We start from the raw sequence: 12,419 nt of genomic DNA, 5'->3' as shown, positions 1-12,419 counted from the left end.
GTCTGGTTGAGCGGGCATATCGAGCGCAGTCGATCGCTGGCTATCGATAAATAGCGATCGCCAGTAAAAACGGGGTGGCAACGCTGTTTGCTGTGTTTGGTTTGCTGATGTGTTGATGTGAGGCGCTAATGGATAATTATTTATTATATTTACAATATGGCTGAGAAATTTAATGGATTTAGCCACGATGAGATACTAAAAATAACAGGAGCGAAACCGGGCAATAGACTTAATATCGAAGCAGGTAAATTTCGAGTCTTATTAAAGATTTTGCCAAGTTTGTTTGTGTGTGAGCTAAACAAAACAAATGCTATTATACATACATGCATGCATGCATATTTATAGCAAAGAAAGCGCTCATAAACCAGCCCGGTATCAAACGGATGCCGGATAAGATCTTCCGGCAGGCGGATCAATTGCGAAAGCAGCAGCAGCTAGCGCAGCAGAAGCCTCAACAAGTTGCTGCCGTCAAGGCCAAATCGAGAACAACCACGCCCACAGAACCGGAACCAAAAACAGCGCCCACTCCCACGCCAAGCGATGGCGACAACGACGAAGAATCTCTTAACTTGGAGCGCGGCTTGTCTGACTCACTGGTCGAGGCGCTCTATTGTGGCTCCGTGAAAACGGCGTCGACCAATGGCAAATCTACGCCCGGGGCGGGATCTGCCACGTATGCGGCAGCTGGCGACAGCGAGCAGACAGATGACAGCTCAATTCTGAAGATAAGCAGCACGGACGATGATGCCAGCATACTGCCCAGCACCAAAGATTCAACGGACGACAGGCTCAGCACGGACTCGCCCTTCAAGGGCATTTCGCTCAAGGATTTCGAGCAGCATCGCAAAATGATTCAGGAGCAGAACAAGCAAAAGAAGCAACTGCTCTACCAAGCCATCGAGCAGCATACGCAAAAAACTGCAGCCGAATCGCGCAAAATCGAAGAGATACGCCACGAACTCTCCAAGCTGGAAAGCGATCTTGCCGTGGATGTTGCTCTGCTGCGCAAACAGATTGACAATGCTTGCATTCACTTTGCCAATGTGGAGTAAGTTATAAATTTTTTTTAATATGTGAAATATTTATGGCTAATGATCTGCTTATTGGCAGAAAACAGTATATAAGAATTGAGGCTCAATTTCTGAAAGCAAAAATGGAACTGCACAATGCATCCGAAAAGAAGGAGCTGCTGACGGAACATCTATGCACGGTTATAGCCCACAATGAGGATCGCAAGGCACAGAAGCTGACGGAATTGATGCAAAAGGTGGGCCTGGCGCCAACTGAGGACGAGCCAGCTCCAGAAATTAATTGAATATAGCGAATTTTTACAAATCTTTGCACAGAACAAAACTTGTTTAGATATTAACATTGATATTAGCGTGTGCATGTTTAGAAATATATATTAAGTTTTCTAGTTTTAAGCAGAAAGTGCAAATTTCAATAATTAAATGTAGTTCAAAATGATGTTGCTTGTTATTTTTGAACAAACTGGCAACGCCAAACGCGAACGCTGCAGCCCTGGTAACCCAGCTGGCGGCCAGTGGACAAAATAAACGCGTGCGAGGTTTAAAACATAAACAATCATTATAATTGAGAATATATAACAAAATATAAAGAATGGCTGGACGTGGGCGTGGTGGTAAAACAGGCTCGCTCACCGCTGAGCAGATGCAGGCGCTGGGCTGTGTGGGCAAAGATATGCCACAAGTCCAATCGGCGCCGCCTCCGACGTTTCCACCTTTGCTCAATAAACCAATTTCCTTAGAGGTAAGCAAATATTACTTAAATTATACTCTCATTAATATACATCATCGTTTAGACAACTGCCTCACAGAACTATCAGCTGCTCTGGAAGGAAGACTTTTTGAATCGCATGCGCGACTCTCCCTACTATATCATCTCAGCCAGCCAGGAGAAGCTGAACACAAGTGTTAAGGATTGGCGTGAGGTGGGTGCCTATAGATTATTAAAACAAACATCAGCTTAAGATTGCCCATACCTAAACCCTTGCAGAAAGCTTTGGAACGCCTGAAACATAAGGCGCTACCCGAGTTCAACTACAAGGCGATGCCGCGGGAGCTGAACACATCGAGTCGAAAGCGACGCGCTGCAGAACCCAGACCCAAGCTGTTAGCCAAGAAGACAAACATTGAAGACAGATTGAAACAGTTGGAGCAGAAGGAATTGAAAAGCAGCGGGGAGAACGAAAACGACGATGTTAAGCAGGAAAGCGACTCGGAGCATGACGATGAGCCAGAAGATCCAGAAGCAGCGCTGGACGATGAAATGGACGAGGAGAACGACTATGCTAACGATTACTTCGACAATGGTGAAGCCTACAACGAGGAGGATGACAACATGGACGATGGTCCCGTATATTAAACAAAAAATAAACAGTCCGATAAACAGTGTTTGGATTTGTGATTTACTATTTTTCCACTTTACGCTTATTTAACACATAATTAGTTGCAATGTACGTGAACAGATTGTTTGCCCACAATCTAATCGAGGCTGCTGGGAGCGCTGTAGTTCAAATGTATCAAGCCCGAAGATTTCACCTATAAAAATCCATGCATTATTATTAACCATTCCCAGCACTGCGGATGCGTTGCCACTTACAAAGCCAATGGTGCCAGCCAGCACCAAAATACCAGTCAAGAGGGCGGCATTGTATTTGGTGTTGTTGCGGCTCTGCTGCTCCTGCCAGTCACCAGCTGGTACGGGCAGGTCGTTCATGGTGGAGTGCTTGTGGTCGCCACCGCCGTGGTAGGCGGCACGCGACATGGCACCAGCTGCCGAAAGGGATCACAAATTTGAAGTCAATAAATAACAGTGGACATGACGCAGGAGCGGTGCATTGATCACATTATGTAAGTTTTAAGGTTAGCAAATGTAGCTCAAACGGAGTGTTAAGTACTTGCACTCACCATTTCTGAACAGCAGACCCTGCTTGACGATGTGTTTCACCAACATGATTGCTACAAAGTTGCCGAAAATGTGCAAAATATGTTTTTATATCTTCGAAATTTTCTTCGCGTTAAAACTACTCACCAAAAGTTACTTATGTATCGACTAGTGTGACCGTGTTCGAAGAGCTCAAAAATACTAAGCAATAGTGAACCCACGCTAAGTTGGCTGCACGCAATTATCGACTCGCGCGAAGTTGGCCGCATTGGCTCATTGAACAGCTGTTTTTGGCGGAGGCGTTCTTCAATTTGGAAACAATTATATTACTGTAATAATTGCAAACGAGCCGCTGCCAACATTCCATAGCCATGCTAACCATTGGCACTTTGGCCAACATCAAGCACATACTGCAAAAGGAGCTCTTCAACGGCAGCGGGGAACGCCTGCTCTCTGTGGTGACGGTGACGAAGACATTTAAAAAGAAAGACAAGCGGGCCTGCTACCTTTGTGTGCTGACGACAGCGCCCCCAGTGCCGGTGGTCACGCTCTGCCTGGTCAAGCAGTACGAGCAGCGGGACAGTGAGTACAAACGCAAGCGCAGCTGGCAGCTGGACGAGATTAAGTGGATCGATGGCCGCAACGAGCAGTTCGAAACGCACGAGTTCGACATCCAATTGGAAAAGCTATACAAGTGGTACGCTCTCAATTTGCACGAGCGGCAGAACTTTCTCGCCGTGCTCAACAGGCAGATACAAAAGTTTGTGCGAGGACCGCGAGCCGAGTTTCGCAATGTGCCCAGCGCTTGGCTGTCTGAGAAGTCACCAGAGAAGATAGCAGCGGGACGTGCGGGAGCCGGAAATGCCACTCAGAAGCCAGCAAATACAGATGATGAGGAGGACGAGGAGGAGGCGCAAGAGTTTACAGCGCTTACCGATAAGGAGGCCAACGAGCTGGGCAAACTGTTCTCGGAGTGCGACTTTGCCATTAAGGATGCGGAGCAATTTATTGAACAACTGTCCAAAGAGCTGCATGATTTGGATGGCGTAAGTAGCTCTAGAAAGCAATGCACCTTCAATCGAAGCTAATCCTTATTAATTTACCTGCAGGCCAATATGCAAAGTGTGCTGGCCTCGGAGCAGAAGGTGCTCAAAATGATGGAGCACATAGACAGTGCTATAACCGAGGCGGATAAGTTTGAAACGCGCCTGGATACCTATGAGGACATTCTGGGCCACGTCAAGGAGACCATGGAGAAAATAGGCGGCAAGAATGCCATGATCGAAATCGCCAACAACAACAATATCAAATTAATGAAAGAACTTAACAAAGTTATTGTATGTATGAAAAGCATTTACCAAGGTTACGAATTAAACTCAACTCCCGTTGCTTTTTAGAGCCAACTGGACTTGCCTCATAGCCAACAGCAGGCGTTGGATGAGCCCGATTTGAAAACCGCAGCCGGACGCAAGGCAGCCATTGCGGCAGCGCAGTGTCTGCAGCAGGCCATGAACAGCGACATTGATCCTGCCCTGCTGCGCTTGGAAGCCGTGCAAGATCAGCGCAAGCGCTTCGAGAAGTGGAAACAAAAGTTTTCGGCCACTGTCAGCCGCTTCATGAACAACCTCTTCATACATTTGGGCAACGAAATTGGCGACATGCCGGTCACCAGCACCGAACTGACGCTGCCCAACCACTCCAACGTGCACCGCGAGCTAACGCCGTACACGGAGCTGATGCACTGGTCAAAAGCTATGGATCGTAAGACCTACGACGGCCTGATGCGTGTCTACACGGCATCGCTGAGCAAGATCTATGATCGCGATGTCAGAAACTTCTTTAACCTGGTAAGAATTCAACTTTAACCCCGCAAAGCATGACCTTAAAATGTCTTCCCGTTTCAGGCCAAGATGCAGGTGTCTGACAAGCTGCGCAACTCCCGTGAAGATCTAGACATGTCCACCTCGTCGCGAAAGTCTGCGGTATCCACAATTCCCTATGGCACGCTGGGCATTAATCGTGATCAATGGGGACCCGGCGTGGATAGTGCAGATCGCGTGCGTTTCGATGCGTTGCTGGAGAAGGTGCTAGCCGAACTGGAACCGATTGCCTTGCAGGAACAGTTGTTCTGCATTAACTTCTTTCAAATGGATGTGATAAGTCCCACATCGAAGAACACACAAACGACGCTGGACATGGAGAAGGACAAGGGCATGGAAATGTCGCAGTCGTTTAACGCCTCAACTGCCTCACCCACCAGCGCGAGCACAGACGCTGGTGGAGTCCCACAAAAGCGCATTGATCGCCAAATCAATGAGGATGTGCGCAAGCTGATGATGGGACTCTTTGGCTGTCTGGAGCCCGAGCTGGTTAGCTTTATACAGAGCTTTGAGCGTGTGGATAGCTTGTAAGGCCCATATAGTACATATATACACCCAGCATCTATACAACTAATCGACCCTCTTTCCCTAGCTATTCTCTTTATGTGCTGGTGCGACTGACGCAGCACGTCATGTCCGCCCAGGACACACATTCCTTTCTCAGCATGACCTTCGCCTCGGCCTTGGTGCAGGTCAAGCGCAACTTTGATCGCTTCATGCAGCAGCAGCTGCAGTCCATAAAGGAGGCCAAGCTTCCCAAGCGTTCAAAGGCCATTTTGCCGTATGTGGAGAACTTTGAGAACTTTGCACAGACGGCGGAGGGCATCTTCCGCAAGTCGGATCGTCGCACCGATATGGAGAAATGGTACCTGCAGCTGGTCAATGCCATATTCGAAGGCATCAGCATGCACTCGCAGGAGCATCCAAAGACGCCATCACAGGTGGTGCGCATGGAAAATTACCATCATATGTACGCTCTGCTGGCGCAGCTCAAGGTGCCCGGCCTGGATGCGCTCAAGAAGGAGGCCAAACTACGCTACAACGATGCACTCAAGGCATATGTGACGCAGTACTTCGGCAGACCGCTGGAGAAGCTGAACGTAAGTGTGTGTAGCAATTTAATAGCTTCCTACTATACTCTCCTATGCCCATTCTAGCAATTCTTTGAGGGCGTGCAACAAAAAGTGGCGCAGGGCGTCAAGGAGACCGAAATAAGCTACCAAATGGCCTTCTCCAAGCAGGAGCTGCGCAAGGTGATCAGCCAGTATCCCGCGCGCGAGGTGAAAAAGGGCCTGGAGAACCTCTACAAAAAGGTGGACAAGCACCTGTGCGAGGAGGAGAATCTGCTGCAGGTGGTGTGGCATGCCATGCAGGAGGAGTTCATAGCCCAGTACAATTATCTCGAGGAGCGCATACAGAAATGCTATGCGGGCGCCATGATCAATCTGGAGTTTAATATACAGGACATACTCGCCTTCTTCTCCGACATTGCGCGCTCTCACTGAGTGCGCGCTACCCGGGAGTTTTACTTTTAAGTGCAATAGTATTTAAAGCGATGTGTTTTTTAAGTCAAAAATATACGCGCACATATTTAAACAGCTGACTCTTGGCGGCGCCAGCTCAAAGCTGTGCGAGAGAGTGAAAGGGAGAAAGAGAGGGAGAGAGTGAGCTGCAGATGGAGAGGCAGATCAAGAGCGAGCTCTGGGAGAGCGCCACACATAACAGTTGACGCTTGTTCTGAGACCAACTTTTCGCATCAGTCAATTTGCGCGCCTCGTTCCGTGCGGTTGCTTAGTCAGCGCTTCGATTCTCACCGGGTTTTTTTACAGTTCGCTTTTTGTTCGACAACTCTTCGGTCTACGCTCGTTGCGTTTGCGTGTGTGTGCGTTTTGTGATATGCAAATGATAATTGAAAAAGCCGCAACTATCGCACATAAATTGGCAGCAAACGCGGTGCATATACTTATTGCCCGACTGTGACTGGTTCTAAAGTGCCCTACAGCTTGGCCTACACTCGCGATCCTTTACGTTTGCCCGCCCGTTGCCCTATAGCAGGCGGCGCAGGCGTTGCCTGATCGCGGTCTCCCGAGCACAACTCCAAAGTAAGCGACCAGTTCGACAAGTTTTTGGTTGCCTTTGCATTTTTTATGCACATGCTTCTTTTTTTTTTTGTGTGTGTTCCTGTTCTTTATTTTTCGTTTGCATACAAATGCACGCAGACAGCAACAACAACGTCATAGTACGAGTATTTCCCCTCCTTTCTATAGCTCTGCCGTTCTTCAAGTTTCGTTTGTTCTGGCGGTCATCCGTTGTTGTTGCTGCTGCTGCTGTTACCCTTGTTATTGTTGTTGTTGTTGTTACTGTATTTTAAATTTTGCTAAAAGCTGGCCACCTTGATAAGCCGCTGGCAGGTCCAACTTGGCAATTGGCCGCACAGACTAGCCAAGTTCAATGCTGTTGCAATGCATTTTCCACTTCCGCTATGCGCCCGCGGGTCAATAAACATTAATTAGTTGCTTACCACGAAAAAAAAAGAACGTGCACAAGACTTGGACTTGGTTTAAATGTGTGTGTTATAAAGTTAAACTCACAAATAAAAGCTTTAAGGTTATGTGTCATAAAAATGCGTGCGCCTTCATAATAAATGGGATTTATAAAGTCAAACTAGAGTTTTGAGAAACTGGTAAAATGCAATAAATTATTGTTTAAATTACAAAAAAAAAAACACAAAAAATACGTATACATGTACAGCAATATACAGAGATCGGTCGTATTTTAGACCTTCTAGAAATACTTGTTTCTGTTATCAAAAATTAATATCGGATTTGTAATGCACTCAACGTCTTCTTTAATTAGTGCCTTATATATATTATTATATTTAAATTTAAATAACACAGGTCTGACTTGCTTAAATGTTGTATATTCTTAATTATATGAACATATTTATAAATGCACTTACCCAGAAATTCACAAACGCACCATTAATTAGTAGAAGGGAGGCAGTCTTTAACGCATTTATGCATATTTCTGAAAAAAACAGTAAATTACAGTTAGAATATGATATTTTATAAGGGAACAAACACATAAGTACATATGTACATATATGCATGCATACATACGTATATACATACAAACAAACATAATTACATATATACGCATAAATACATATATATACGACTACATTCATACATACATATGTCACACGCACATACTTATATACATATGAACATACATACATACATAACTACATGCATACATTCACAACTACATACATGCATTCATACATACAAACATACATACATAAATACTTACATACATACGCACATACATACATACATACATATATACATACATAAATACAAACATCCATACACATACACCCATACATATTCACATCTTGCCAATATCACTAACACTTATAAAAACACTTGATCAAAGCCTGAAAACTGCTTGACTTACTAGAACTCATGGGAATCGCAGAGTAGAGCACTATTTAAATATATGTTTTATTCAAATTACAGCGGTCAGATAAGTTTGTCGGTGATTTGTATAAGATAGTATACATATATACGAGTGTACATGCATTCCGACATACATACACACCCACACGAACATAAGCAATATACATATATACATACACACATACATACGAACATATATCCAAACAAGTGCAAGAATACATATATGCATGCATGCATCCATAAATATACGTGTGTACATGCATACATGTGTACATGCATACATGTGTGCATGCATACATGTGTACATGTATACATGTGTGCATGCATACATGTGTACATGCATACATGTGTGCATGCATACATTTGTACATGCAAACATACACCCACGCATATACTTAAACACATACACACACATTTACATTCAAATGCATATAAACATCTTAAGTTTTTTAATATTACACTTAACTTGGTCTTCATTTGGCTAAGGATAATGGGTATATCTGTACACATTTTTATATGCATGAACATATATGCCAACATACATATATATGTACATGCACACCAAGTGTCGTGTGTCTGCGGAAATTACCAAAATATATAAGAGTAGTTGTGGGTATTACCCATCCCTGTGCAAGTTCTTATCTTTAAATTTTAAACATCATCTTTCTGTTTAATTCAAAATTGTAACCTTTAACTACTTTGTCGAATCTCCACTGTACGCTTATTAAAATCTATGGGTTTTGAAAATCCTTCCTTATATGGAGATGATAGCCCAACAAAATAGTCAAGAAGCTTAAATATATGTTTTATACCATTAAGAAATTAACTTTTTATAATTATTTTATTACTTTTTAGTTTGAATAAAAGGCAAAATACTTTAAGATAAATGTTAGCAAAGTATTTGCACATTTTTTCAGCTGCCGATAAAACTGTGTGTGTAATTTCATCCGTTCTATTAACCGTGACAAATTGAAGGTTGTGCAGTTACTTATTTACAAACTGTATTTAATTTGTAAGATTTTTGTGCAAAGTGTTGTTATCGCTAATGCATAATATTTACTTTTGCTTTTCTTTTCCGATCAAGTGTGTATATTATTTGTGTTTGCCCAACGATAAAGGAAACGCCAAAAGGCTGTGCAATATCCGCTGTGAATTCTCTATAGACTGTGTCGTTCGTAATGCATATTTGCAGAGGGCTGTCAGAGCCGCTATTTCAGATATTGCATTGCCAAGAATAGACGAACCCGAGTTTTGCCCATGGCAACTGGTAACTGGTAACCGGTGGGGTAACCTCTTTGGGGGCCATTAGTGGGCTTCGTGGGCTTCAACTGAGTCATGAGCGCTCTTCAGACACTTTTCTTTCAGCCTTTTGTTTTGCACTTTATGGCAACGGCTGGCCAAAGAACTTGGTATGAAGCTAACTTTGAGTTTAGCCTAGAAGCAAAATATGGCACTTATTTCTTGTTCAGCTTTTCTATACACTTGCCGTGGGTATGTACAACTATGTCAAGATGTTTGTGAAGCAACTCTTTCCTTTTTTAAGATATCTTGATCGAAATCGTATCAACATCATTCTGATATATCATATAGTTATATAGTTAGGCTCAAAAATAAATTTTTGTTTGGAAATATTTTTCGCTTTCTCAAGGTTCCAGCGAGATATATCTGAAAGTCCGTAAAAATAATTCTTTAGGGGTATCCAAACTTTGGACTGCCAAAGATTGATCGACTTGGTAACATTTATGGAGAAGTTATTTTGTTTCTTTTTATATTGTGTAGTGTATTTGCATTTCGTTGTGAGTTATGTGCTGAACTTTTCTTTCTTCTTTTGATATGTATAAAAAAATGAACTTCTTTTTGCATTTGGCAATGCAACTGTCTGCTGGGCGGGCGGTATTTCCATTTCCATTCCAATATGCAATTTTCAGTGGGCCGCTTCACTGTTTTTGTTGCATATGAAAGCGAGTGACCGCTATTTGAAAGACTATTTTTTTTACAGACTAGACTAATCAAAACTGGTTGTTTTGTGATTGTCATTTGCCTTGGTCAGCTAAAATCCCAGCGCAAAGTTCTTGGGCTCTAATCGCTGACCAGCTCGAAATTTATGTAGCTTCAGCTGATCGCAGTTCAAGTAGTTGGCGTCAACATACGTGACACTACAACTTTTTAACATATTTTGGATTTGGTAATCAAAAAGCATACCCTAAAAGCGTATGCAGTGCAAAGTGTGCCATGTATGAGCAAACACAAACAGTATTATATGGTTTGCTTGCCTGGTTTATTATGCAGTGGAAATGTGCAGTGCACATTGTTTGAAACAATGGCGCTATACGATAATAGAAATTAAGCGGGTTGCATGTCAGCTGCTGAGAAAATGAAGTCACTCCAAAGACCCACAAAAATAAATAAACAAAAAATAAAAAAATAAAAATAAAAAAAAGCAAGCGAGAAAAGTTACGGCAAGTGCTAACTAACTAAATATATGCACATGGGCTTATACATAATACTGCTTACACAGCGTCTGGGGCAGTGAATCTTATTGTTGTGTTCTCAAAATGCCAGCCATGTGAATAACCACAATCACAACGACAACAACAACAACGAACTAGTCAAAGTGCATTAATCAAAGCCTATACAAAGGCAGCCAGTGCTGAAGGGCCGACTCGTGTTTCCAGACAAACTCTAGCTATGGGTGTTAATGCTTCGAGCCAAAACTAGCCTGAAAGTAACTCGAAAAAGTAGTTGTTGTTGTTGGCGACCATTTATGGTGTCAGTAAGGTAAGGTACACTGCAGCAAATAATGGTCTTGATAATGATAATGATGCCCCTCTTTGGCTGGCTGCCTCGCACAGCGCAGCTCGGCACGGCACAGAACCTCGCACAGCCCTGAAAGTGGTGCAATTTGGTTGCCGGTTCTGTGCCTCTGGCTCTCTATATATGGAGCTCAAGTTCTTTGCCATGGCCAGACTGTTGCTAGAAAGTGGCCAAAAAGGCAATTGAAGAACAAAGCAAAACAAAACAAAACAGAACAAAAAATAAGAGCTATAAACTAAAGCATGTTGTGGAAAATGGCGCTGCACTCAATTTGGTAACTGACAGGCGGCCAGAGGAACAGACACGACACGGCACGACGCGACGCGACGCTCGTCCCCTTTAAGTCAGCTTCTGGTTTGGCTTCTTTTCACCAGGCCACAAACGTGCAGCTGATCGAGCGCCGTGTGGTACTCCAAGTCGGACTCGTGTCTTACATTATATATAGACCAGTTTGTTCATTTTCAAATGCCCAGCTCTAATGTGCCACCGAGCATTTCCATGTGGCAACCTCATGTTAACTTGTTGCGTGTTGCTTTTGCACGCACAATTGCCCTGAAGGAGAGGTGAATTAACCAAGACATGTCGACCGGGTTCACTGAGCCCAAATTATGGCGTCAAGAGCTCTTAGCAGTTACATAGACAAAAACTGGCAAATAGGAACTGCAAAGCATAAATATTCTATATAGCTTACTTTAATGCACGCAATTTCGGCAAACAGGTGTTAAACTATCGGTGAAGCATGGCCAGCTTATCAACTTAGAGTTGCCACACTTGTCATTACTCTCATGTCAGTTGCCATGAACTTTGCAATGCACTTGATAAGATAAGGTTACTCAAAAACCCGAAACAAAGCTATCGGCGAGGAGTTGCCAGGCTATCAGCCGAGTGTTGCCACACTTGTCAAAACACCAACGCGTTTATCCTCTTTGTATTTGCATCCTCATGTCAGCTGTCAAGAACCTTGCAATGCAAGTAATAAAACTAGGTTACGTAATAAGAACTCAAAAACTCGAAACAAACCTAACGGCGAGGTGTTGCAAGCCTATCAGTCTACTGTTGCCACACTTGTCAAACGGCAGCGCGTTTATCCTCTTTATATTTTTATCCTCATGTCAGCTGCCAAAAACTTTGCAGTGCACTTAATAGAAACTAGGTTACTTAAGAACCCAAAAATCTGAAACCTATCGGTGAGGTGTTTCTCGTCTTACAACTCAGTGTTGCCACACTTGTCAAAAGGACAGCACGATTTTAATTTATATCCTCATGTCAGCTGCCAAGAAGATTGCAGTGCACTTGATAAAAACTAGGTTATTTAATAAACCTGAAATTACGCTCAGGAGTCTGCATCATATCATAT

General features: G+C 43.4%; 5 protein-coding genes across 6 annotated transcripts in view; 4 read left to right on the top strand and 1 right to left on the bottom strand.

Annotated features, from left to right (window-relative positions):
- The first annotated feature begins 83 nt into the window (after positions 1–83).
- Gorab (Golgin, RAB6 interacting) lies at positions 84–1,467 on the top strand. 2 transcript variants are annotated; one of them, XM_064688360.1, is made up of 3 exons: positions 84–244; positions 346–1,048; positions 1,111–1,467. In XM_064688360.1, exons 1-3 carry the CDS (start codon positions 157–159, stop codon positions 1,313–1,315), a joined length of 996 nt encoding a protein of 331 aa, XP_064544430.1. In that variant the 5' UTR covers positions 84–156; the 3' UTR covers positions 1,316–1,467. The 2 variants fall into 2 exon arrangements, with proteins under 2 accessions (XP_064544430.1, XP_064544431.1); XM_064688361.1 differs by having other exon boundaries at positions 1,118–1,353.
- A 60-nt stretch (positions 1,468–1,527) lies between these two features.
- Positions 1,528–2,414, top strand: Polr3G (RNA polymerase III subunit G). The gene is made up of 3 exons (XM_064688362.1): positions 1,528–1,770; positions 1,823–1,951; positions 2,017–2,414. The coding sequence occupies exons 1-3, from the start codon at positions 1,621–1,623 to the stop codon at positions 2,383–2,385; spliced, it is 648 nt and encodes a 215-aa protein (XP_064544432.1). The 5' UTR covers positions 1,528–1,620; the 3' UTR covers positions 2,386–2,414.
- LOC135432635 (uncharacterized) lies at positions 2,408–3,146 on the bottom strand. Its single transcript, XM_064688363.1, has 4 exons — positions 3,055–3,146; positions 2,931–2,981; positions 2,623–2,795; positions 2,408–2,561 (listed from the first exon to the last, which is right to left on the bottom strand). The coding sequence occupies exons 2-4, from the start codon at positions 2,974–2,976 to the stop codon at positions 2,505–2,507; spliced, it is 276 nt and encodes a 91-aa protein (XP_064544433.1). The 5' UTR covers positions 2,977–2,981; positions 3,055–3,146; the 3' UTR covers positions 2,408–2,504.
- Positions 3,147–3,171: 25 nt separating this feature from the next.
- On the top strand, positions 3,172–6,383 carry Sec3 (secretory 3). Its single transcript, XM_064688359.1, has 6 exons — positions 3,172–3,953; positions 4,017–4,244; positions 4,305–4,754; positions 4,812–5,314; positions 5,380–5,887; positions 5,945–6,383. The coding sequence occupies exons 1-6, from the start codon at positions 3,279–3,281 to the stop codon at positions 6,290–6,292; spliced, it is 2,712 nt and encodes a 903-aa protein (XP_064544429.1). The 5' UTR covers positions 3,172–3,278; the 3' UTR covers positions 6,293–6,383.
- A 179-nt stretch (positions 6,384–6,562) lies between these two features.
- blot (bloated tubules) overlaps positions 6,563–12,419 on the top strand; it is a 29,830-nt gene continuing 23,973 nt past the window's right edge. Inside the window, exon 1 of the mRNA XM_064688358.1 lies at positions 6,563–6,889. The gene's annotated coding sequence lies outside the window, so the exon portion shown is untranslated. The remainder of the gene's footprint in view (positions 6,890–12,419) is intronic.

Source organism: Drosophila montana, unplaced genomic scaffold, assembly GCF_035044405.1.
Source record: "Drosophila montana isolate Dmon_TW-CO22-7 unplaced genomic scaffold, ASM3504440v1 contig_3207_1, whole genome shotgun sequence".
In the NCBI taxonomy this organism is placed as follows: domain Eukaryota; kingdom Metazoa; phylum Arthropoda; class Insecta; order Diptera; family Drosophilidae; genus Drosophila; species Drosophila montana.
The sequence above is the reverse complement of the archived record's forward strand: the minus strand, read 5'-3'. Positions and strand labels throughout refer to the sequence as shown.